Here is a 25,746-nt window from a genome sequence, read left to right as displayed (position 1 = left end):
TTGCCAAAACTGGAGTGCAGTGGCACAATCATGGCTCATTTCAGCCTCGACCTCCCAGTCTCAAGCAATCCTTCACCTCAGCCTCCCGAGTAGCTGGGACTACAGGTATGCGCCATCATGTCCAACCAATTTTTAAAATTTTTTTGTAGATATGGGGTCTGCCTATGTTGTCCAGGTTGGAGTAGTTGCTATTTTAAATCCCTATTGTTCCAATGAGGAAAATGAGGTTCAGAGAAGTGTAATAACTTGTCCAAGATCACACAGTAACCTAACAGATCCAGGATTTAAACTCAGGTCCGTAATGCAAATTTCCAGAATCTTCTCAGGGAATGAATCAGACAAAGTGGGGCCGGTAGTGGTACTCTACCCCACATTTTTCATGCTGCAGAATTTTCCATAATACGTTGGAACTGAACAGGGATCTGTCCAGCAGCCATGCTGCCAGGAGAGCCCGTGGGAAGGAATTAACAAATTCTCATTTTATGTGTAGACGTATCACTTTCTTTGCATCTATGCTGTTGGCATGAAGCTGTGGCTCACTTTTCAGGTTATGCTGACACATAATGAAAGCTCACGAAAGAAACCCTTGGAGTCCCATTCCTATTCTGCACTTACCTGGCTATGCAACTTCAGGCCAATCATGGAAGCTCCCTAAGCCTCTGTTTCCTCATTTATAACATAGGCACAATTAAAAACATTGTAACTTCCTTAACAGGTTTTTCTTAAGACTGAAAAAGATGATGCGTATGAAAGTAATTTGTAAATTCTAAAGTACTATACAAAGAAGATGTGTTAACATTATTCGAAACTTCAGCAGCCACTCCTAATCAGGAAGTAAAATCAGACTCTTAAGCTCTCCGGCAGGGGTCCGCCAAACTATGGCCTGCAGGCCAAATCTGGCCTAGCGCCTGTTTCTGTACGGCTTGTGACCTCAGAATTGCTTTTACATTTTTAAGCAGATTTTTAAAATTCAAAAAAGATTTTTTGATGTTTTGTTGCATGTGAAAACTAGAAGAAATTAAAATTTCTGTGTCCATAAAGTTCTATGGGAACACAGCTATGCTCATTTGTTGACATGCTGTGTATGGCTGCTTTTGCACTACAATAGCAGAGTTGGGGAATTGCAGCAGAGACTGTACAGTCTGCATAACCTAAAATATTTACCATCTAGCTTTTTATGGAAACAATTTGCTGATTCCTGCTCTAGAATAAAGGGGGGAAACCTCTTTTACAGTGGACAGAAATTGCACTTGATCGAATATCTTACACTAGGCTCTCAGCAGCTGACTCATATCCTTATCCCTATCTTAGTCTGATATGGAAAGTAAATGTATAGTTTATTCCACGGCTAATTGACTTTTCCTGGAAAGGGGTCTGAGAGCTCCCTGAGAGGAGTTAGGGTTCTACATGTTTAGAAAAGGATTGGGCTTTGGCTACAACCCAGACCCCAGAGCAACCATCCTAAGTTTAAAGTTTGAAGAAGCAATAAAACTCTTGTTTTTTCTATTTATTTATTTGTGTATGTATGTATTTATTTATTGTAACATATGAATGCTATGAATGCTATAACAGTTCAGCACCTCTGTCGCCATAAAATGCAATTCATACCTAGTGTTCTGATTATCAGATAAAGTTGGTCCACATCTGATTTTCCAGGCCACAGTGGCTGGCCTGTCAGGAGCTCTGCAAAAACGCAACCAACAGCCCATATATCTACTGAAGAACCATACTGAGTATCTCCCACAAGAAGTTCAGGAGCTCGGTACCATCTCGTAGCTACATAATCGGTGTAGGCATCTCCTGGAACTGCAAATGCATCAATCAGATCAGGTAAGTCAATTCTCCCAACATGTGAACTGCTCCCAAGAACACATCAGGCATTCAGCCTTCAATAACCATCAGAGGCCATGATACTCTTAACAGTTAATGCAGTGAGGCACTAATTGAGGAAACAGTTACTGTGCATTGACATAGTAAATTTGACATTCAAGAGCACTTTAGGTAACTAACATCTATTATTACTCCAAACTGGGGCAGCGGGTGGTGTGGTAGTGATGAGGGGAATGAGAATTTCTGGAGTGTGACTTTAAGTCTAAACTGCATTGTTGGTTTCCATTTTATCATCAGCATGGGAGTTGTTGTGCGTTGAATTGCGTCCCCTCAAAAGATAGGTTGAAGTTCTAATTCTTGGTACTGGGAATGTGACCTTATTTGGAAATAAGGTTTTTGCAGATGTAATTAATTAGTTAAGATGAGGTCATACTAGATTAGGGTGGACTCTAAATCCAATGACTTGAATCCTTACAGGGACACAGAGACACAGAGAATGCCATGTGATACTGGAGGCAGAGACTGGAGTGATGCAGTTGCAAGCACAGGAATGCCAAGGTTTCCCACATCCACCAGCAGCTGGGATAGAGGCCGGGCATGGTGGCTCACGCCTGTCATCCCAGCACTTTGGGAGGCCGAGGTGGGCAGATCACTTGAGGTCAGGAGTTAGAGACCAGCCTGGGCAACATGGCAAAACCCTGTCTTTACTAAAAATACAAACATTAGCCAGGCATGGTGGTGTGTGCTTGTCGTCCTAGCTACTTGGGAAGCTGAGGCAGGAGAATCACTTGAACTTGTGGAGGCTGCAGTGAGGCGTGATCGCGCCACTGCACTCCAGCCTGGGCGATAGAGTAAGACTCTGACTCACACATATACAAAAAAGAAGCTAGGATAGAGACATGGAAGGGTCCTCTCCTAGAGCCTTCAGAGGGGATGTGGCTCTGCTGAAACCTTGATGGCAGATGTCTGGCCTCCAGAATTGTGAGAAAATAGATTTCTGTTGTTTTCAGCCACTCAGATTGTGGTAATGTATCATGGCAGCCCCAGGAAACTAATGCAGCACTAGACAATTGCATAAATTAATTTTTCTATCCAAATGTGTTACTTAGGACCCATGGTGACAAAGACCTCAATTTGACTCCTTGTACTATGTATATGAGTCCTCTGTGGTATGTGATAGACAGATGACAGAGAGCTGGGTGCACCCTCACTGCCCAGCCCTGCCCTATGCCACAGGTGTGGACTGCCTGGACCCAAGACACCTGCCTCCAAGTGGATGGAAGCCAATCCCAGAATCATCACATGACCCTGAACGATAAGGAGCCCTACACATGCATTACAGAGGAGGAACAATTGGAAAGCAGCCCGGCTTGCAGAGATGAGGTAATGTGCAATTCTCCTTAGTAAAGTCGTTGGGTAGCCCCAAAGATGCTGCCACAAAAGGCAGCTCAGAAAATAGCGGCTGCAGCTCTGGTCAGAGAACAGTCCTCATAGGAGTGGGAAAAGGAAATAATCTTACTTGCTCATTGCTCTTTTATAAAATTATATAAACTTTTAAAGGATAAAAATTAATAAATACCGTAATGGAAATTTGCAAAATGGAGAATAAGAAGGAAAATAACAACCACTAGCAATTGTCACTATTCACAGGCTATGTCAGCTGTTTTATTTGTTTGGAACATTTTTCAACTTAAAAGTCATATATGCTCACTGCAGAGAATATGAAAAAATACATAAGAAAACAGAAAGAAGGTAAATAAACCCAAGTTTTACTACCCAAAGGTACCTTGTGTTAATCTTTTGGTGTATTTTGTTTGAGTCTTTTTCTTATTTACAGCATAGTTTTGAGTGCTTTTGTGGAGGCAGGGTGATGCTGTCCCCCAGGCTAAAATGCAGTGAAACAATCATAGCTCACTGCAGCTTTGAACTCCTGGGCTCACGTGATCTTCCTGCCTCAGCCTCCTGAGTAGCTGGGACTATAGGGGCTTGAAACTATGCCTGGCTAATTAAAAAAAAAAAAAATTAAAAAAAAAATTTTTTTTTAATTTTTATAGATGGAGGTCTCACTACGTTGCTCAGGCCGGTACAAGTACTTTTGATCATACTACATATAAAATTTTGTGTCCTGATTTTTTTCATTGAATTCTATGCATTTATCATGTTGTTATAAACTCTTCCTAAACTTGAGTTTAATGGCCGCGTAACAGCTTACCAAGTGCATACGCCAGGATTTACTTTACCTTCCCCAAATTGTCCAACATTTTGTCACTACAAATAACACCACATTATTTTTCAATCATCCCTGCACAAAACTTTTTCTGTATTTAGAATTATTTCAAGGCCAGGCACACTAGCTGACGCCTATAACCTCAGCACTTTGGGAGGCCAAGGCAGGCGGATTGTGTGAGCCCAGGAGTTTGAGGCCAGCTAGAGCAACATGGTGAAATCTTGTCTCTACAAAAATAAAAATAAAAAAAATCAACCAGGCATAGTAGCACGCACCTGTGGTCCCAGCTACATGGGAGGTTGAGGCAGGAGGATAGCTTGAGCCTAGGAGGTTGAGGCTGCAGTGAGCTATGATCATATCACTGCCCTCCAGCCTGGGCTACAGAGCGAGACTCCATCTCTTAAAAAAAAAAAAAAAAAAAAAAAAAAGGAGCTGGGCTTGGTGGCTCATGCCTGTAGTCCCGGCACTTTGGGAGGCTGAAGGGGATGGATCACTTGAGCCTAGGTATTCGAGACCAGTCTGGGCAAAATGGCAAAATCTCTCTCTCTCTAAAAAAAAAAAAAAAAGAATTATTCCTTTAGAATGATTTTCTGTGAGTGGAATTATTAGATTGAGAGGTGTAAACATCACTTATAAAATTATTATTATTATTTTTGAGAAGGAGTTTCGCTCTTGTTGCCCAGGCTGGAGTTCAATGGCATGATCTCAGCTCACCACAACCTCCACCTCCCGGGTACATGCGACTCTCCTGCCTCAGCCTCCCTAGTAGCTGGGATTACAGACATGCGTCATCATGCCCAGCTAATTTTGTATTTTTAGTAGAGATGGGGTTTCTCTATGCGAGTCAGGCTGGTCTCAAACTCCTGACCTCAGGTGATCCGCCTGCCTTGGCCTCCCAAAGTGCTGGGATTACAGGCGTGGGCCACAGTGCCCATTTATAAAATTATTATTATTATTATTATTATTATTATTATGATTATTTTTTTTGAGACGGAGTCTGGCTCTGTCGCCCGGGCTGGAGTGCAGTGGCCGGATCTCAGCTCACTGCAAGCTCCGCCCCCCGGGTTTACGCCATTCTCCTGCCTCAGCCTCCCGAGTAGCTGGGACTACAGGCGCCCGCCGCCTCGCCCGGCTAGTTTTTTGTATTTTTTAGTAGAGACGGGGTTTCACCGTGTTCGCCAGGATGGTCTCGATCTCCTGACCTTGTGATCCGCCCGCCTCGGCCTCCCAAAGTGCTGGGATTACAGGCTTGAGCCACCGCGCCCGGCCCCATTTATAAAATTATTAAAGAAATTTATGTTCTTTGTAGAAAACTTAGAAAATACAAAAAAGCATAAAGAAGAAAATAAAAATATCACCTACCACCCAGACAGAAACCAAGTTAACCTGGGGAAGAGAACTGGGATCAGTCTGTATGTGCAGCTATGTGTTCTTTTTCATTTAGCCCCATGTTGTGAGCTAGAGCATTTCTCATGTCATTAAAATCCTTTAAAAATATATTTTTACAGTATTAAGTCAGATAAATTCTTTAGCCATTTCCGTATTTCTGAATGACTGGGTTCCTCTTAATTTATTTCTCAGTAATAAATGGTTCTACAGTGAATATTATGTTGTATTATTTTGGGCGGTAGTATCTTGGATTATGAGAGATTCCTAAAAGCGAAATTAAAGATACAAAGGGCACTTACTGCTTTCTCAAGGATTTGTTCAAAATTGTGTTCCCACTAAAAACAATCTTGTGAGCTCTGTGTAGTTATTGTTTGAAAAATCTGGCTGGGCATGGGGGCTCACACCTGTAATCCCAGCACTTTGGGAGACTGAGGTGGGAGGATCACTTGAGGCCAGAAGTTCGAGATCAGCCTGGGACCCATGGTGAAACCCTGTCTCTACCAAAAATACAAAATTTAGCCCTGTGTGGTGGTATACATCTGTCGTCCCAGCTACTTGGGAGGCTGAGGTGGGAAGATTGCTTGAGCCTTGGAGGTGGAGGTTTCAATGAGCTGAGATCACGCCACTGCACTCCAGCCTGGGTGACAGAGTGAGACTCTGTCTCAAAAACAAACAAACAAACAAAAAATACTCTGCCAGCTTCATTGGTGAAGAGTAGTATTTTAATGTGCATTTATTTGATATCAGTGAAGATGAAGACTATTTCTTGTTTTTAGCCTTTTCTTTCATCTGTGAACTGTCGATATCTTGCTAATTTTTCTACTCAGAGCTTTTGTGGTTTTTTTTTAAACCAATTTATATAAGCTCTTATCTATCAACCTATTACCAATTTTGAAATATTCTCTCCTTTGGTTATTGACTTTAAAATTTTTACCTCTCTGTGTATATCTATACATCTATATATAGGAGGAGCTTACATTTATTTTGTGGTAAAATATACATAATATAACATTTACCACTTAACCATTTAAGATTGTACAATTCAGTGGCATGAAGTACATTCAGTGTTGCGCAACCATCACCACCATGCACTTCCAAAATTTTCCCATCACCCCAGCCTGAAACTCTGTATCCTTTAAACAATAGCTCCCCATTCTCCCTTCCCCTAGTCCTGATAACCACTATTCTTTTTTCTGTCTCCATGAATTTGACTATTCTAGGTAGAGCATGTAAATAGAATCATATGATATTTGTCCTTTTCTGTCTGTCTTATTTCGCTTGGCTTAATGTTTTCAAGGTGCATCCATGTCGTAGCATATATCAGAATTTCATTTCTTTTTAAGACTGAGTAAGATTTCATTATATGTATATACTACATTTTGTTTATCCACTCATCCTTGATGGACATTTGGGTTGTTTCCACCTTTTGTCATTGTGAATAATCCTACTATAAGCATTGGCATACAAATATCTTCAAGTCCCTGCTGTCAGTTTTTTGGGGGTATGTACCTAGAAGTGGAATTGCTGGATCATACAGTGATTCTATGTTTAATTTTTTGAAGAACTGCCATACTGCTTTCCACAGCAGCTGCACCATGGTACATTCCCACTAGCAATGCATGAGGGCTCTAATTTCTTCACATCTTTACCAACACTTGTTATTTTGTTCTGTGTGTTTTTAAAAAATAAGAATCATCCTAATGGATGTGAAGTGGTATCTCATTGTGGTTTTGATTTGCCTATCCCTAATGATTACCTTAAGCATCTTTCATGTACTTATTGGCCATTTGTATATCTTTTTTTTTTACTTTTTATTTTTTACATTTTTAATTTATTTTCTTTTTGAGACAGGGTCTTGCTCTCTTGCCCAGGCTGGAGTGTAGTGGTGCGATCTCGGCTCACTGCAACCTCTGTCTCCTGGGTTCGAGCTACTCTCATGCCTCAGACTCCTGAGTTAGCTGGGATTACAGGTGTGAGCCACTGCGCCCTGCCTTATATATCTGCTTTAAAGAAATGTCTATTCTGATGGTTTCTGAGGAAAATGGCGGATAGGAGGCAGGACTAACTTGCAGCTACGACTGGGACAGACAGAGCAGCGTGTGGAGACTGACATCATGAACTTTTGCTCCAAGAACTACCACAGGAACGTACCAGGAAAGCCGAGAGAATCCACAGACCCTTTGAAGACGGTGGATTACCGCTGCAGGCTCTGTGGGACAGCCAAGGAGCTCCGAAGACAAAGGTCATATTCTCCTAGGAGCTCTATGGCCCCACCCACTGCCTGATCCACCCTATGCTACCGCAGCTGATGTGCTCTTGAGAGCACCACCTCCTGGCTGGAGGTCAACCAACATAAACTAGTGCGCTTAACAAAAATAGAGCCAAGTCAACCAACATAAAACCAGTGTGCTTAACAAAAACACAACCAAGGACCCTCACAGAGTCCGCTTCACTCCCCTGCTACCTCTACCAGAGCACGTGCTGGTATCCATGGCTGAAAGACCTGACAATGGATCACATCACAGGACTCTTTGCAGACACTTAGTACCAGCCCAGAGCCTGGTAGCTTCTCTGGGTGGCTAGATCCAGAAGAGAAATAACAATCAATGCAGTTCAGCTCTCAGGAAGCCCTGTCCCTAGGGGAAAGGGGAGAGCACCACATCAAGGGAGCACCCCATAGGACAGAAGAATCTGAACAGCAGCCCTCAAGTCCCAGATCTTACCTCTGACATAGTCTACCCAAATGAGAAGAAACCAGGAAAACAATTCCAGTAACATGATGACAAAACAAGGTTCTTTTTTTTTTTGAGGCAGAATCTTGCTCTGTCGCCTAGGCTGGAGTGCAGTGGTGTGATCTTGGCTCACTGCAACCTCTGCTTCCTGGGTACAAGTGATTCTCCTGCCTGAGCCTCCTGAGTACCTGGGACTACAGGTATGTGCTGCCATGCCCAGCTAAGTTTTGAATTTTTAGTACAGATGAAGTTTCACCATGTTGGCCAGGCTGCTCTTGAACTCCTGACCTCAGGTATCTGCTCGCCTTGGCCTCCCAAAGTGTTAAGATTACAGGCGTAAGCCACTGTGCCTGGCCCAAAACAAGGTTCTTTAACACTTCCAAAAGATCACACTAGCTCACCAGCAATGGATCCAAGCCAAGAAATAATCTCTGATTTGATAGAAAAAGAATTCAGAAGGTCAACTATTAAGCCAATCAAGGAGGCAACAGAGAAAGATGAAGTCCAACCTAAAGAAATAAAAAAAATGATACAGGATATGAGTGGAAAAATCTTCAGTGAAATAGAGAGCATAAATAAAAAAACAATCACAACTTCTGGAAATCAAGGACACACTTAGAGAAATGCAAAATGCACTGGAAAGTCTCAGCAACAGAATTGCACAAGTTCAAGAAAGAACTTCAGAGTTTGAAGACAAGGCATTCAAACTAACCCAATCTGACAAAGACAAAGAAATAAGAACTAAAAAAATGAACAAAGCCTCCAAGAAGATTGGTATTATGTTTAATGATGAAACCTAAGAATAATTGGTGTTCCCAAGGAAGAAGGGAAATCTAAAAGTTTGGAAAACGTATTTGAGGGAATAATTGAGGAAAACTTCCCTGGCCTCACTAGAGATCTAGACATCCAAATACTTCTTGCTCAAAGAACACCTGGGAAATTTATTGCAAAAAGATCATCACCTAGGCACGTAGGCATCAGGTTATCTAAAGTCAAGACGAAGGAAAGAATATTAAGAACTCTGAGGCAAAAACATCAGGTACTATAAAGGAAAACCTATCAGACTAACAGCAGATTTCTCAGTAGAAACCCTACAGGCCAGAAAGGATTGAGGTCCTATCTTTAGCCTTCTTAAACAAAACAATTATCAGCCAAGAATTTTGTATCTAGTGAAACTAAGCTTCATAAATGAAGGAAAGATACAGTCTTTTTCAGACAAAGAAATGCTGACAGAATTTGCCACTGCCAAGCCAGCACTAGAGGAACTGTTAAAAGGAGCTCTAAATCTTGAAACAAATGTTTGAAATACACTAAAATAGAAACCCCTTAAAGCATAAATCTCACAGGACCTATAAAACAGCAACACAATGAAAAAAACCCAGGGTATTCAGGCAACAAGTAGCATGATGAATAGAATAGTACCTCACATCTCAATACTGATGTTGGATATAAATGGCCTAAATGGTCCACTTAAAAGATACAGAATGGCAGAGTGGATAAAAATTCACCAACCAAGTATCTGCTGTCTTCATGAGACTCATCTGACACACAAGGACTCACATAAGCTTAAGGTAAAGGAGGGAAAAAAGGTATTCCCTGCAAATGGATACCAAAAGTGAGCAGGAGTAGCTATTCTCATATCAGACAAAACAGACTTTAAAGCAACAGCAGTTAAAAAAGACAAAGAGAGACATTATATAATGATAATAAAAAAAATTGTCCAACTGGTAAATATCACAATCCTAAATATATATGCACCTAACATTGGAGCTCCCAAATTTATAAAACAATTACTACTAGACCTAAGAAATGAGATAGTAACACAATAATAGTGGGGGATTTCAATACTCACTGACAACACTAGACAGGTCATTAAGACAGAAAGTCAACAAAGAAACAATGGACTTAAACTATACCCTACAACAAATGGACTTAACAGATATTTACAGAATATTCTACCCAACAACTGCAGAATATACATTCTGTTCATCAGCACATGGAACATCTGCCAAGATAGACCATATAATAGGCCACAAAACAAAAAAATTAAAGAAAATTGAAATTATAGCAAGAACTCTCTCAGACTACAGTGGAACAGAATTGGAAATCAACTCCAAAAGGAATCCTCAAAACTATGCAAATACATGGAAATTAAATGACCTGCTCCTGAATGATTGTTGAGTCAATAATGAAATCAAGATGGAAATTTTAAAATTATTTGAACTGAACAATAATAGGACACAACCTATCAAAACCTCTGGTATACAGCAAAGGCAATGCTAAGAGGAAAGTTTATAGCATTAAATGCCTACATCAAAAAGTCTGAAAGAGCACAAATAGACAATCTAAGGTCACACCTCAAGGAGCTAGAGAAACAGGAAAAAAACAAACCTAAACCCAGCAGAAGAAAAGAAATAACCAAGATCAGAGCAGAAGTAAATGATATTGAAACAACAACAACAAAAAACCCTACAAAAGATGAATGAAACAAAAATCTGGTTCTTTGAAAAGATAAATAAAATTGATAGGCCGTTAGCAAGATTAACCAATAAAAGAAGAGAGAAGATCAAAGTAAGCTCAATTAGAAATGAAACAGGAGATATTACAACTGATACCACAGAAATACAAAAGATCACTCAAGGCTCCTATGAATACCTTTACACACATAAACTAGAAAACCTAGAGGAGGATGGATAAATTCCTGGAAATATACAACCCTCCTAGATTAAACCAGGAAGAAATAGAACCTCTGAACAGACCAATAACAAGCAGCGAGATTGAAATGATAATTAAAAAGTTACCAATGAAAAAAAAGTCCAAGACGAGAGAGATTCACAGCTAAATTCTATCAGACATTCAAAGAAAAATTGGTACCAATCCTACTGACACTATTCCAAAAGACAGAGAAAGGGAATCCTCTCTAAATAATTCTATGAAGCCAGTATCACCCTAATAACAAAACCAGGAAAGGACATAACAAAAAAGAAAACTACAGACTAATGTCCGTGATGAACATAGATGCAAAAATCCTCAACAAAATACTAGCTAACCAAATCCAACAGCATACCAAAAAGATAATCCGCCATGATCAAGTGGGTTTTGTACCAGGGATGCAGGGATGGTTTAACATCTGCAAGTCAATAAATGCGATACACCACATAAACATAATTAAAAACAAAAATCACAAGGTCATCTCAATAGATGCAGAAAAAGCATTTGACAAAATTCAGCGTTGCTTTATGATGAAAACCCTCAGCAAAATCAGCATAGAAGGGACATACCTTAAGGTAATAAAAGTCATTGAGGACAAACCCACAGTCAACATTATACTGAATAGGGAAAAGTTGAAAGCATTTCCCCTGAGCACTGGAACAAGATAAGGGGATGCCCACTTTCACCACTCCTATTCAACATAGTACTGGAAATCCTAGCCAGAGCAATCAGACAAGAGAAAAAAATAAAAGGCATCTAAATTGGTAAAGAGGAAGTCAAACTTTTGCTGTTGGCTGATGACATGATCATAAACCTAGAAAACCCTTAAGACTCATTCAAAAAGCTCCTAGAACTGGTAAATGAATTCAGCAAAATTTTAGGATAACAAAATTAATGTACACAAATTAGTAGCCCTGCTATACACCAACAACAACCAAGCTGAGAATCAAACCAAGAACTCAACCCCTTTTATAATAGCTGCAAAAAACAAAATACTTAGGAATATACTTAACCAAGGAGGTGAAAAACCTCTACAAGGAAAACTACAAAACATTGCTGAAAGAAATCATAGATGACACAAACAAATGGAAACACCTCCTATGCTCATGGATGGGTAGAATCAATATTGTGAAGATGACCATACTGCCAAAAGCAACCTACAAATCCAACATAATTCCTATCAAAATACCCCCATCATTCTTCACAGAACTAGAAAAAAAAATCCTAAAATTCATATGGAACCAAAAAAAGAGCCTGCATAGCCAAAGCAAGACTAAACAAAAAGAACAAATCTGGAGGGATTACCCTACCTGACTTCAAACTATACTATAAGGCCATAGTTATCAAAGCAGTATGGTATTGGTATCAAGACAAGCATATAGACCAATGGAACAGAATAGAGAACCCAGAAATAAAGCCAAATACTTATAGTCAAATGATCTTTGACAAAGCAAACAAAAACATAAAGTGATGAAAGGACACTGTATTAAACAAATGGTGCTGGTATAATTGGCAAGCCACATGTAGAAGAATGAAACTGGATCCTCACCTCTCACCTATATAAAAATCATCTCAAGATGGATCAAAGACTTAAATCTAAGACCTGAAACCATAAAAATTCTAGAAGATAACACTGGCTTAGGCAAAGACTTCTCATGGCCAAGAACCCAAAAGCAAATGCAACAAAAACAAAGATAAATACATGGAACTTAAACTAAAAAGCTTCTGCACAACAAAAGAAATAATCAGCAGAGTAAACAGACAACCCACAGAGTGGGAGAAAATCTTCACAATCTATACATCCAACAGAGGACTAATATCCAGAATCTACAAGGAACTCAAACAAATCAGCAAGAAAAAAACAAATAATACCATCAAAAAAGTGGGCTAAGGACATGAATAGACAGTTCTCAAAAGAAGATATACAAATGGCCAACAAAAACATGAAAAAAATGCTCAACATCACTAATTATTAGGGAAATGCAAATCAAAACCATAATATGATACCACCTTACTCCTGCAAGAATGGCCATAACCAAAAAAAAAACAAAAATAAAAAACAAAAAACAAAACAAAACTATAGATGTTGGCATGGATGTGGTGAAAAGGGAACACTTTTATACTTTGGAGGGAATCTAAATTAGTACAATCACTATGAAAAACTGTGGAGATTTCTTAAAGAACTAAAAGTAGATCTACCATTTGATCCAGCAGCCCCACTCCTGGGTATCTACCAATAGGAAAAGAAGTCATTATATAAAAAATATACTTGGCCGGGCACGGTGGCTCAAGCCTGTAATCCCAGCACTTTGGGAGGCCGAGACGGGCGGATCACGAGGTCAGGAGATCGAGACCATCCTGGCTAACACGGTGAAACCCCGTCTCTACTAAAAAAATACAAAAAACTAGCCGGGCGAGGTGGCGGGCGCCTGTAGTCCCAGCTACTCGGGAGGCTGAGGCAGGAGAATGGCGTGAACCCGGGAGGCGGAGCTTGCAGTGAGCTGAGATCCGGCCACTGCACTCCAGCCCAGGCGACAGAGGGAGACTCCGTCTCAAAACAAAAAACAAAACAAAACAAAACAAAGCAAAAAAATATATATATACTTGCACACGCATGTTTATAGCAGCACACTTGCAACTGAAAAAATACGGAACCAGCCCAAATGATCATCAATCAGCAAGCAGATAAAGAAAATGTGGTGTATATATATACCACAGAATACTACTCAGTCATACAAAGGAACAAAATAATGGCATTTGCAGCAATCTGGATGGAATTGGAGACCATTATTCTAAGTGAAATAACTCAGGAATAGAAAACCAAACATCTATGTTCTAATAAGTGGGAGCTAAGCTACAAGGACACAAAGGCATAAGAATAATACAATGGACTTTGGGGACTCAGGGGAAAGGGTGTGGGGGGCGGTGAGGGATAAAAGACTACACATTGGGCACAGTGTACACTGCTCAGGTGGTGGGTGAACCAAAATCCCAGATATCACCACCAAAAAAATTATTCACATAGCCAGGCGTGGTGGCTAACACCTGTAATCCCAGCACTTTGGGAGGCCGAGGCAGGCAGATGACGAGCTCAGAAGTTCAAGACAAGCCTGGCCAACATTGAGAAAACCCATCTCTACCAAAAATAAAAAAAAATTACCTGGGTGTGGTGGCGTGTTCCTGAAGTTACAGCTACTCAGGAGGCTGAGACAGTAGAATTGCCTGAACCCAGGAAGTGGAGTTTGCGGTGAGCCGAGATCTCACCATGGCACTCCAGCCTAGGCAACAAGGCAAGACTCTGGACTCTGTCTCAAACAAAACAAAACAAAACATAACAAAACAAAACGAACTTTTTCATGTAACCAAACACCACCTGTTCCCCAAAAACCTATTGAAATAAAACAACAAAAAAGAAATGTCTATTCAAGTCCTTTGGCCACTTTCAAATTAGTTTTTGTTATTGAGTTATAGTTCTGAACATTCTGGATATTAATTCTTTATTACGTATAAATCTGCTAATATTTTCTCCCTTTCCATGGGTTGCTTTTCATTCTGTTTATAGTGTCCTTTGATGCACAGAAGTTTTTAATTTTGATGAAGTGCAATTTCTCTATTTTTCCTTTTGTGGCTTATGCTTGTGGTGTCACCTTCAAGAAATCACTGTTAAATCCAATGTCATGAGGCGTTTGGTCTATGTTTTCTTCTAAGAGTTTTACAGCTTTCTTTCTTTTTCTTTCTTTCTTTTCTTTTTTTTCTTTTTTTGAAATCTGCAAGTCTGTTTTATTTCCATTAGAAAAATATTATCCATATTAAATTTTGGTCCACTTTCTTCTCCTTGACCTCAAATTTAAACACTTAAATTTTACTCAAGTAGAAGCAGAATCACATACCTGACATGAAAACTAAATCATTCACATCATTAGTTTGAATTAGATATGTTCTTGATTATTTCTCAGGAATAATTACTCTTCTTTCCTACCTGTTATTTCTCTTTTATTTATTGAGTAACTATGTAATGGGTATCTCTTTCCTATATTCAGTAATACAGGTGTAATTTAAAACAGTAACTGGATTCCTTCTCTAATCTTCAGTTCATGTTTAACTCTCCCTATTATATGGTATTTCCATAATAACTTCAGATATTTTCATCAAGCTCACACTGTCATCAATTGTGGAAATTAAAAGGTTAATTAAGATGTTACATCAGTTGTAGATATTAAAATGTTGACAATTCCGGACTACAAAGCACTGGCCCACTTATAGTGATGCTGTTGTCAGCGGTGCTTGGACAGCTACTGCTTCACTTTCAATTTGGCTACCTTTGGGCAAAGCAGCAACTTGGTAAGCAGCTCTAGCAGGAAAATTACTCTTGAAATACCGTTTGTAGACTTCATTGACAGTATTGAAGTCGTTTATGTCAGCCAGAAGAACAGCTGTTTTCACCACATTAGTGAAGTCATAGCCTGCAGCTTTCAGAATTTCACCCATGTTTTTAAGAGCTTGTTTAGCTTCTTCTGCTATCCCTCCTGACACAAGCTGTCCACTTGAAGGGTCCATGCCTATCTGTCTTGAAATGTAAATGGTCCTGTTGACTAACACAGCTTGACTGTAGGGTCCAATGGCCCCTGGAGCTTTTGCGGTGCTGATCACCCTTTTGATCAAGGATGACATGGCTAAGTCTTCCCTCTTGCAGCCCCTTCAGGAGAAGAAGCCCCAGCGCCTCTCCTACAGCTTTATTTCTGATGTTTACGTTGGTGATTCATTTTGGTGAGTATAATGTAAGGTAAAGGTCCAACTTCCTTCTTTTGCATGTGGATATCCAATAGGAGCTTACATTTTTATGTGGATGTCTATTGAGCCACTGTTAGCATTTTATCACATAATGGGACCCCCTCCTTTGCCTTTCTCATTATAAATGGCCAACAATGACCCCAGCAATGACTCATACCAGTACTTAGAAGACTTAAGCTGTAACCAGTGCCTGAGCTCATGTCTTGTGGAGGTTTAAGCCAGCACTAACAAGTTGGCAGTGCCTTGTATTACCACTTTGCTTATAATAATATGGCAAAAGGTATCATTATTGGAATTGCCACAGTGGGTTCACCATTCAGACTTCTGGATGTGTTCATGCAGTCAAAATTTCTGAGACAGATGACCCTAATATTGAACTCAGTTCTAAGGTTCTTCATTCAGACAAGAATGACTATGTTTGCTACAGGAAAACTCAGTAGGAAAGCTGACTTGCATATTCAGCACAGAAATGCAAAGGAAAATGAAAAAGGAAGGGAAAAAAAGAATGCATATTCATGAAAAATTAAAAATATTTATATTTTCAGCAGTATTGCCAGTTTAAGAAGCTTTGCCAGCCCATGGAGAAAAATCCCTAAAAGGAACAATTGTGAGGTAACTTTCATATGAAATGCTGCTCTTATGTTCTTAATGCTTGTAATGGCATATCTGTGTAGGTTTTTTCACTTATTTTTGTGACTAAATTGGGTATTTTGGTGGTATATAATGGATTTCCGGGAAAAAAACCCCAAATCTATGACACCGGATCTATACCATGCATTGGATGACTAACATTCACTTAATTTCCTAAATTGAGGGTCATATATATTTCAGTAATTTTTTTCTATGTATTTCCTGTATAGTTGAGATCATACTGTATACATACGCTTTCACTTTTCTTTTTCTCTTACCGTGTCTTAAACATTTTCCGATGCCACTGAAACTCTGCAAACATCCCTGCTAATGGCAGCCCAGCATTTCCTGATACTGATGCACCATGGTACTATGTGCAGCGTTCGTAACTCGGTAGTTTTCCAGTGTTTGTCTATTTCCCTTTTCAGCCCCATGGCACAGGGACCAATTATCATTAGGATCCTATTATCTTTACCACAAAGCACAGCAACCTCAGAAAGCCTTGATCGGTTTTTGTTTTTGCCCAACCCTTCCACATGCATTGCCAAGTCACTCGTGTTTGGGTGCCGTCAGGATACCGATTATGTCCACACCCAGACTGCGAGGTTTATGTTGCTAATACATCTATTTGTCTGTTGCAAAGTTCTAGATTGAGGGAGAAACAATTATTTGTCTCCCTTTCCCTTCAGTTCCTCCTTGCCTGGAATGATCTCCTTTTTCTTAGCACTGTCTCTGAATCGTCTCTTTAATTTTCAGTTTACTCTTCTAGTCTCACCAGCTCCATGAAGTTTTTTTCAACCACTCTCGCCCACATTAATATCTCCCTCCAGGGAACCGTCTGCACCTTCACTTTAGTACTTTATTGCCAATCATCTTGTATTATTCTTTGTTTCTTTTACTGTAGATTATAAGTGCATGAAGAGCAGAAATGCTTTTAGAACTCTTTTCCTTTCCTATGAGGTAAAGCACAGAAAGGTGACATCCAATAAATTCTAGATGAATGGAGCAGAGTTGAAGTGCAAACGAATGTACTGACTAAAAGGCTAAAGTGAGATTTTCCTTTTTTAATAACAACAATACAATATTTGGCACATGTCCAATATCCAAAGTAAGAATTTAAACCATGTCATTTTATCATCATCTGAACTGGATATTAGTAAAAAAAAATTGCTACTTACTCAGAATTCGTGCAAACCCAAAGTCACAAATCTTGATTATTCCTTGTTTAGTTATTAGAATATTTTCAGGTTTTACATCTCTGTGAATACACTGTAAAATCATTATTTGTTTATTTTTCTGAACCACCAAAATGACAAAGAATAAACATTAACTACTAGTTTAATAGATACACAGCCTATGAGATAAAAACAAATGTGGGCTTCCTTCACTTTTCTAAAAGAACTTAAATTGGCAGTTTTTCACTTGTAACTCTTATCATACCCAAATTAAAACATTTATTAAAATATTGTTTTATTATTGAAATAATTAAAATTATAATTGTATGTGAAAACCGTCTCTTTTTTTTTTTTAAAGAAGGGATTATCAGGCTAGGTGTGGTGGCTATGTCCATAATCCCAGCACTTTGAGAGGCTGAGGCAGGAGGATAACTTGAAGCCAGGAGTTTGAGACCACCCTGGGCAATGCACTGAGACCCTGTCTCTACAAAAAAGTTAAAAAATTAGCCAGGCGTGGTGGCATGCACTTGTGGTCCTAGCTACTCAGGAGGCTGAGGCTGAAGGATCATTTGAGCCTGGAAGGTTGAGGCTGCAGTGAGCTATGATCACACTGCACAGAGCCTGAGCAACTGAGCTAGACCCTGTCTCAAAAACAAATAAATAAAAATAAAAAATTAAATTCAAGAAGAGAGTATCATACAATTCTTTCGCTTTTTGCTGGTCCCTGTTTAAACTGTATGAGGTAAAACCTTAAATGAGATTAGACTCAGAGTACCTCTAATAACTGCTGCCACCCAAGAGTCACAATTAAGGTTGAAAAACTTGCAGATTTGAGAAATTAGAAAAACATTTAAATGATAACAAAAAGCAAAATTCACTTATAATTAGAATGACCATATTATTTACATCCAAATCAGGAGACTTCCAAGTGTGAAGGAGGGGCCTATTAATAATCATGCCAGGACAATAGGCACAAACCAGGACTGCCTGAGTGAGCTGGGGCGCACGATCCCCCACTTAGCAGAGATTCCGAAGCATTCCTCGTCAGGACATGGGCATCATTTCCACATCCTCACCACGGAGCTATCCTGGAACGATCAGCAACACTCCTGAGATGGCCCACGATGTTGTCAGAATCCCTACTGGGAAAGTGGGACCTGTGGCACGCTGACCTCACTCGCTCTGTCGCCCAGGCTGGAGTGCAGTGGCGCGATCTTGGCTCACTGCAAGCTCCGCATCCTGGATTAAAGCGATTCTCCTGCCTCAGCCTCCCGAGTAGCTGGGACTACGGGTGTGTCCCGAGTAGCTAGACAGGCGCTCACCACCATGCCCGGCTAATTTTGTATTTTTAGTAGAGACAGGTTTCACCATCTTGTTGTCCAGTCTGGTCTTGAATTACTGAGCTCAAGTGATCCGCCCACCTCTGCCTCCCAAAGTGCCGGGATTACAGGCCTGAGCCACCGCGCCTGGACCCCGCTATGCTTTCATATGCAGCGGCCTTACAATTTGCTGCCGAATCATAATGACCCCGAATGAAGCAGATGCTCCTCGCCGGACAAGAGCGGCCCGGCTAGGGGCCTGGGTGAGGGCAGGCTGAGTAAGCCCGCGCGCGCATGGGCATTCCAGAAATGGGTTTCCATGTTGCGGAGGTGCTGTGAGAAAACAGCTCAGACCTTACCCTTCAGAACTTCCCGTTTATCCACGCTCCCAAAAAAGAAAATGGATGAAAATAGTATCGATCTCCATCACTGGGCCCTCACAGGGAACTCTGTACTTTTCAAAGCACTTTCAATTCAAAGCATGAATTATTTCATCCTTGCAACAATCCTGTGATTGCAAGTGGCCGCTGACAGAGTACATGAATTGAGTGTCACAATAATCAACTCCTTCTGCCTCCCTCTCTACTACGCTGTCAGGCCCTTTAAGCATTTTTGTCAATTTGACAATTCTGAAATGGTTGTCTTTGGTTCTCTAATAGCTATCTAGGAAGAGAAAAAGAGCTGAGCCCTAAATTCATTTTAGGTTGCAGAAATGACACTGGTAGCAGGAGCTTGTTCCTATTTAGTCTCAATTACTGTCAACTGCTTCGTAATTTGTATGAAGAGCAGTTAGAAGAAACTTTTTTAGGTCTCTTAAAAGTACTAAGGCCTTAGACACTAATTAGAAAAAACACATAGGCCGGGCATGGTTGCTGATGCCTGTAATCCTTGCACTTCCAGAGGCCAAGTTGGGCGGATCGCTTGAGCCCAGGAGTTTCATACCAGCCTGGGCCCAATGGTGAAAGTCAGTCTCCACAAAAAATACAAAAATTAGCCAGGTGTGTGGTGTGCGCCTTTAGTCCCAGCTACACAAGAGGCTGAGATGGGAGGATGGCTTGTGCCCAGGAGGTGGAGGTTGCAGTGAGCCAAGATGGCACCACCACACTCTAGCCTGTCTGACAGAGTGAGACCCTGCCTCAAAAAAAAAAAAAAAAAAAAAATTGTTGGAATATAAATGAACATAGTTTTGATATCCTACCTTTTAAGCAACACACTTAAGAAATTTAGACTAACACTCTGAGTCAGTAACACTCACTTATAGTTGGTGATTACATTAGAACAGGTTACGTCCTTTAAATGAGTTTGCATCAACTCATTTAAAATTCTAGAAATCTAGAATTTCTAGACTATGTGTAGCATTACCAAGTAAATGGATTTACATCGATATCTGTCCATTGGCCTATACATATGTTTTCTGGATTTAATCCATGTGAAATTTATAGCACTTATTTTTCAACCAAATATACAAAAGGAAATGAAGTATTGACATATCATATCCCAAAGAAACAGGAACATTTATTGGTATAGGAGCAGGTAGGAGAAGTTACTGATAAAGAGTGAGAGGATACTGAAGAAATTTAAAAGGGAGTAAAAATAATTGGAACCTGGCTGGGTGCGGTGGTTCATGCCTGTAATCCCAGCACTTTGGGAGGCTGAGGCAGGCAGATCACCTGAGGTCAGGAGTTCGAGATCAGCCTGGCCAACATGGTGAAACCCTGTCTCTACTAAACATACAAAAATTAGCCAGGCGTGGTTGTGGATGCCTGTAATCCCAGCTACTCGGGGGGCTGACGCAGGAGAATCGCTTGAACCTGGGAGGTGGAGGTTGCAGTGAGCTGCAGTTGTGCCACTGGACCCCAGCCTGGGTGACATAGCAAGACTCTGTCTCAAAATAAATAAATACAAATTAAAAAATAAAATTAAAAAATAAATAATTGGAACCATAAGAAACAGGGCATGGGGGAGAAGAAGATGCTTAGAAATAAAGCATTCACCTACTCCACTGCAAAGCCACACTCAATGCAAACTCTCTGCAATGCCTCTTGCAATCAGCTTATTTTCCCTCAAAGAACAAGAAGCATGCAAGTCTCTGTTAATAAAATAATTTTAATAAATTGAGTTTTATACACAGCTTTTTAAAATTATTTATTTATTTATTTATTTTTTTGAGACGGAGTCGCTCTTTGTTACCCAGGCTGGAGTGCAGTGGCATGATCTCGGCTCACTGCAAGCTCTGCCTCCCGGGTTCAAGTGATTCTCCTGCCTGTCAGCCTCCTGAGTCGCTGAGATTACAGTCGCCCACCACCACACCTGGCTAATTTTTTGTATTTTTTAGTAGAGATGGGGTTTCGCCATGTTGGCCAGGCTGGTCTTGAACTCCTGACCTCAGGTGATCCACCTGCCTCAGCCTCCCAAAGTGCTGGGATTACAGGCATGAGACACCACGCTCGGCCTTGTACACAGCTTTTAGCAACATTGCTCAGGTTCGGTTGTTGTGGCTGATGGGCAATCTTGTTTTTTGGCTCACAAGCGAGCCAAAAGAGATATCTATGGTATTTTAAAACTGACTTTTAACTTTAAAATCATCTCTGCAAACTTGCACACCAGAAATTGCTTCTTAAATAGCCTGATAAAAACAATAAATAGGGTTTTTTTTATTATCTGATAAATTTATTCTCTTGGAGCCTTAGGCATGGATGCTCATACAGCAAGGAGAGAAAAGGGACCCCCTCCTCAACAACCAAAACATAAGGATCAACAAGATGCTGATGGAGGTTGCAGCCTGGCCTGCTCCTATCTCAGAAGTCATTTTTGCCAGCTGGGCATGGTGGCTCATGCCTGTAATCCTAGCTCTTTGGGAGGCCAAGGTGGGAGGATCGCTTGAGGTCAGGGGTTTGAGACCACCCTGGGCAACACAATGAAACTATCACTACCAAAAAAAAAAATTTTTTTTTTTTAATTAGCCATGCATGGTGGCATGTGTAGTCCCAGTTCCTTGGGAGGCTAAGGTGAAAGGATTGTTTGAGCATGGGAGGCTGAGGTTGCAGTGAGCCGTGAAGGTGCCACTGCATTCTAGCCTGGGCAATAGACCAAGATCCTGTCTCAGGAAAAAAAAAAAAAAAAAAAGTCATTTTTGCCATTTTGAGATGAAGCCCCTTTCCCCTTTTTCTCTAATCAATACAGCAAATATATAAAAATCCATGGGATCATTATGGTGTTAAATGGATCACTTTGGTTACCTCACTCTAGTGATATTATAGGGTAAAACAGAACCAAATGAGTAGGTATTTTCTTAAGTCCTGCGCTTCTCCAAATTTAATGTGCACATGAACCACCTGGAGCTCTGGTTAAAATGCAGACTCTGATTCAGCAGGTCTGTAGAGGACCTCAGAGTCAGCATTTCTAACAAGCTCCCAGGTGATCTCTATGAACCATAGTTGGAGTAGCAAGGCCTGAATCCCTTGGTACTTTAACCTTCAGTGTCCTGCTTAGGATCTCGACTCTGGAGATGATAAGGTACACATGGTCTCTACAGGTTGAAAGCTGTGAGTCGTCAGCAACACCACTGGGTCAGATTGCCTTTTCTATCCTTTGAGACTATCATGGGAGTTCATTTAAAAATAAGGAGAGTATGAAGGTTTTAGTTGTATTATTGTGACAGCTTTATATATGGCTTAGATTTTTTTTCTTTGCATGCATGTTAATTATAGATAAATAAAAAGACAGATACACAAAGGCTTACCATAAGAAAATGAGAAGGAATTTCCATCTTGGAGGATACAAATTTGTCTGAAAAATTATCTTTTTTTTGAGACAGAGTCTTGCTCTGTCACCCAGGCTGGAGGGCAGTGGCCTGATCTTAGCTCACTGTAACTGCTGCCTCCCGAGTTCAAGTGATTCTTCCACCTCAGCATCCCGAGTAGTAACTGGGATTACAGGCATGCATTACCATGCCTGGAAAATTTTTGTATTTTTAGTAGAGAGAGGGTTTCACCATGTTGGCCAGGCTGGTCTTGAACTCCTCACCTCAGGTAATCTGCCCACCTCAACCTCCCAAAGTCCTGGGATTACAGGCATGAACCACCATGCCTGGCCTGAAAAAGTATTTGTTTTTAATAGAGGCCATATATTATCAATCAGAAGTTTTCGGTGTTTTAAAGCTTCGGGTATAGAATGTCTTGTTCCAAGCGCAGAAATGATGGCAGTTGCATTGGTCTACAAAAATGTTTGGGTCCACTGGAAATAGTCACAATCAGTTAGGCAGTTTGGGTTGACTGACTGACTGACTCATTCAACCAACCAACCATTGATCCATCCATCCATCCATCCATCCATCCATCCATCCATCCATCCAGTTATTAAATAAATATTTATTGAGCACCCTTTATATAAAAATATCCAATTTAGGTATTAAAGAGATACAAAGATAAAGCAGCCACAGACATTGCATTCAAGCTTATAACCAAGTACCCAGAAAGTGTCTGGTTATGTAGGGATAAACACTTGTGGTAAGTGGTATTTTTAGAAATCATTTTAACTACCCATAAAACTCCTGCAGCAACTTTGATACCTCCTATAGCATGATGGAAAGCAACAGAGATAAGGATTCCATTTGGCATGATCTTTATTAAGTATCAGAAAGCATAATTTGCATCATGAAAAATAGGTTTACATAGTTTGTGAAAAATATCCCTCTACATTAATAGAAAATAAAAGCTTTTGATTTAACCTAATAAAAACTTCACTGACTTTCCTAAAAGTAAAGAAAGCTTCCCCTCCATACTGAAATGTATTCCCATGATCTTATACTTTCTTTTTCAGCAATCCTAGACTGCTATGATAGACATTCTGCTGGCATCAAAACTGACCATATGGTACTCTGCATCATTGCCTCAGCACTGTCTCTGTCTAGGCACCAACTCAAAAGGGCTAGATATATTTTTTAAAAGCTATCACTGGCTGAGTGCAGTGGTTCACACCTGTAATCCTCGCACTTTGGGCAGCCAAGGCAGGAGTTTGAGGCCAGCCTGGGCAAGATAGTGAGACCCCCGTCTCTATAGAAACAAAAATTGGCTGAGTGTAGTGGCATGTGCCTGTAGTCCCAGCTACTCAGCGAGGCTGAAGTGGGAGAATCACTTGAGCTCAGGAGTTTGAGGCCCAAGTGCGTTATGATCACGCCACTGTACTCCAGCCTGGGCAACGGAGTGAGACTGTCGCAAAAATATAATGATATAGAGCAAAGGTACCAGGAGCCAACTTGAAGAAGCTCCCATTGGCCTAAGATGGGAAAATCTGAGCATCAGAGAGACCAATAACAGCAAAGAATTGAAAACACCACAATACAAAATTTGTGTTTATAATGGTGCTCCAGCCACCTCTCCCCAAAACTTGTCACGGTTGCTAAGATACCAGCTCATCACCCTGAGTGTTGATAAATAAAAGTAGCCAGAATCCATGAGGGTGAGTTCTTTTCCATACAATTCCAATTATTAAATGCAGAAGGAATAACAATTAGAAAATCACTGTCATGAAATACTAGATGCAGACAATAATCATCACTGGATGCTAAAACCACCAGGGAAACAACGTTGACAGGGAAAATGATAACGAGGGGACCAAACGAATACCTCCTGAGCCCACTCATCAATTTTAACGTTCTCGAAAGTGGGACAAGTGGATGCTATGCACTCATGATGGGGATGCGACAGGAAGTGTACAGCACCACATAGGAGGCGTTCTTATCTAAAAGAAAGCTGAACCTGAATATGATCAAGCCTCTAGATATAAACTCCAATTTACAGGAAATACAAGTGAAAGAACAAGTTACGTTATGTACAGGAAACAGCCAAAATTATTTCTCTAACATAGTCGTATTCAAAGTGTGGTTCTTGAACCAGCAGCTTCAGTAGCATCTGGGAAAAATAGGAGACATGCACATTCTTGGGGCCCTGCCTCAGACCTACTGAATCAGAAACTCTGGGGACGGGGCCCAGGAAGCTGTGTTTTCACAAGCCCTCCTAGTGATTTTGATGCATGCCCAAGCTTGAGAACTACGGCTATAAAAGATTCATGAACTTTTTTTTTTTTTTGAGACAGTCTCACTCTGTCGCCCAGGCCGGAGTGCAGTGGTGTAATCTTGGCTCACTGCAAGCTCCGCCTCCCGGGTTCATGCCATTCTCCTGCCTCAGCCTCCCTAGTAGCTGGGACTACAAGCACCTGCCACCACGCCCAGCTAATGTTTTGTATTCTTAGTAGAGATGGGGTTTCACCGTGTTAGCCAGGATGGTCTTGATGTCCTGACCTCATGAGCCGCCCGCCTTGGCCTCCCAAAGTGCTGGGATTACAGGCGTGAGCCACCACGCCTGGCTGGAAACAGCTTTTAAAAAGGAAAGGAAAGGGGGACTTAGATTGCTATAGGGTAAAGAACTTAAGAGACATAAAAATAATAGTGAAAAAAAAAAGTACCATGGGGGATTACACCAGCAATATCCTGAAAACTTACTATTATTACTTTTGGAGACAGGGTCTCACTGTGTCGCCCAGGCTGGAGAGCAGTGGTGTGATCTCGGCTCACTGCAACCTCCACCTCCTGGGTTCAAGTGATTCTCCAGCTTCAGCCTCCCAAGTAGCTAGGATTACAGGTGTGCACCACCATGGCTGGCTAATTTTTATATTTTTTCATAGAGATAGGGTTTCTCCATGTTGCCCAGGCTGGTCTTGAACTCCTGAGCTCAAAGCCATCTGCCCGCATTGGCCTCCCAAAGTGCAGGGATTACAGGCATGAGCCACCACACCGGCCCTGAAAAATTATTCTAGCCCAATTTAAAAATAGTTTCAGGGGTTACTGGCACTATGGCAAAAGGAATCATTACATTTATTCAAATTTTTAATTCATAAGGAATTAGCAATTTGATTCTTACAGAAATTGGAAAGAGTCATGA

The 25,746-nt window shown here is 40.7% G+C and overlaps 1 protein-coding gene and 1 pseudogene across 3 annotated transcripts in view; both read right to left on the bottom strand.

Annotated features, from left to right (window-relative positions):
* CDKL4 (cyclin dependent kinase like 4) overlaps positions 1-25,746 on the bottom strand; it is a 58,600-nt gene that overhangs the window by 12,987 nt on the left and 19,867 nt on the right. For 2 of the 3 annotated variants that reach the window (XM_015433753.4, XM_045369462.3), the window contains exons 4-5: positions 17,490-17,580; positions 1,609-1,806 (exon numbers count right to left, since the gene is read on the bottom strand). In XM_015433753.4, coding sequence (XP_015289239.3) covers positions 1,609-1,806; positions 17,490-17,580 — 289 coding nt within the window. Of the gene's footprint in view, positions 1-1,608; positions 1,807-14,609; positions 17,265-17,489; positions 17,581-25,746 lie in introns of those variants that run through there. The other variant, XM_074011933.1, reaches the window with a different exon arrangement.
* On the bottom strand, positions 14,610-15,608 carry LOC102129601 (2-iminobutanoate/2-iminopropanoate deaminase pseudogene; annotated as a pseudogene).

The sequence above is a fragment of the Macaca fascicularis genome, chromosome 13 (assembly GCF_037993035.2).
Source record: "Macaca fascicularis isolate 582-1 chromosome 13, T2T-MFA8v1.1".
NCBI lineage: Eukaryota > Metazoa > Chordata > Mammalia > Primates > Cercopithecidae > Macaca > Macaca fascicularis.
The sequence above is the reverse complement of the archived record's forward strand: the minus strand, read 5'-3'. Positions and strand labels throughout refer to the sequence as shown.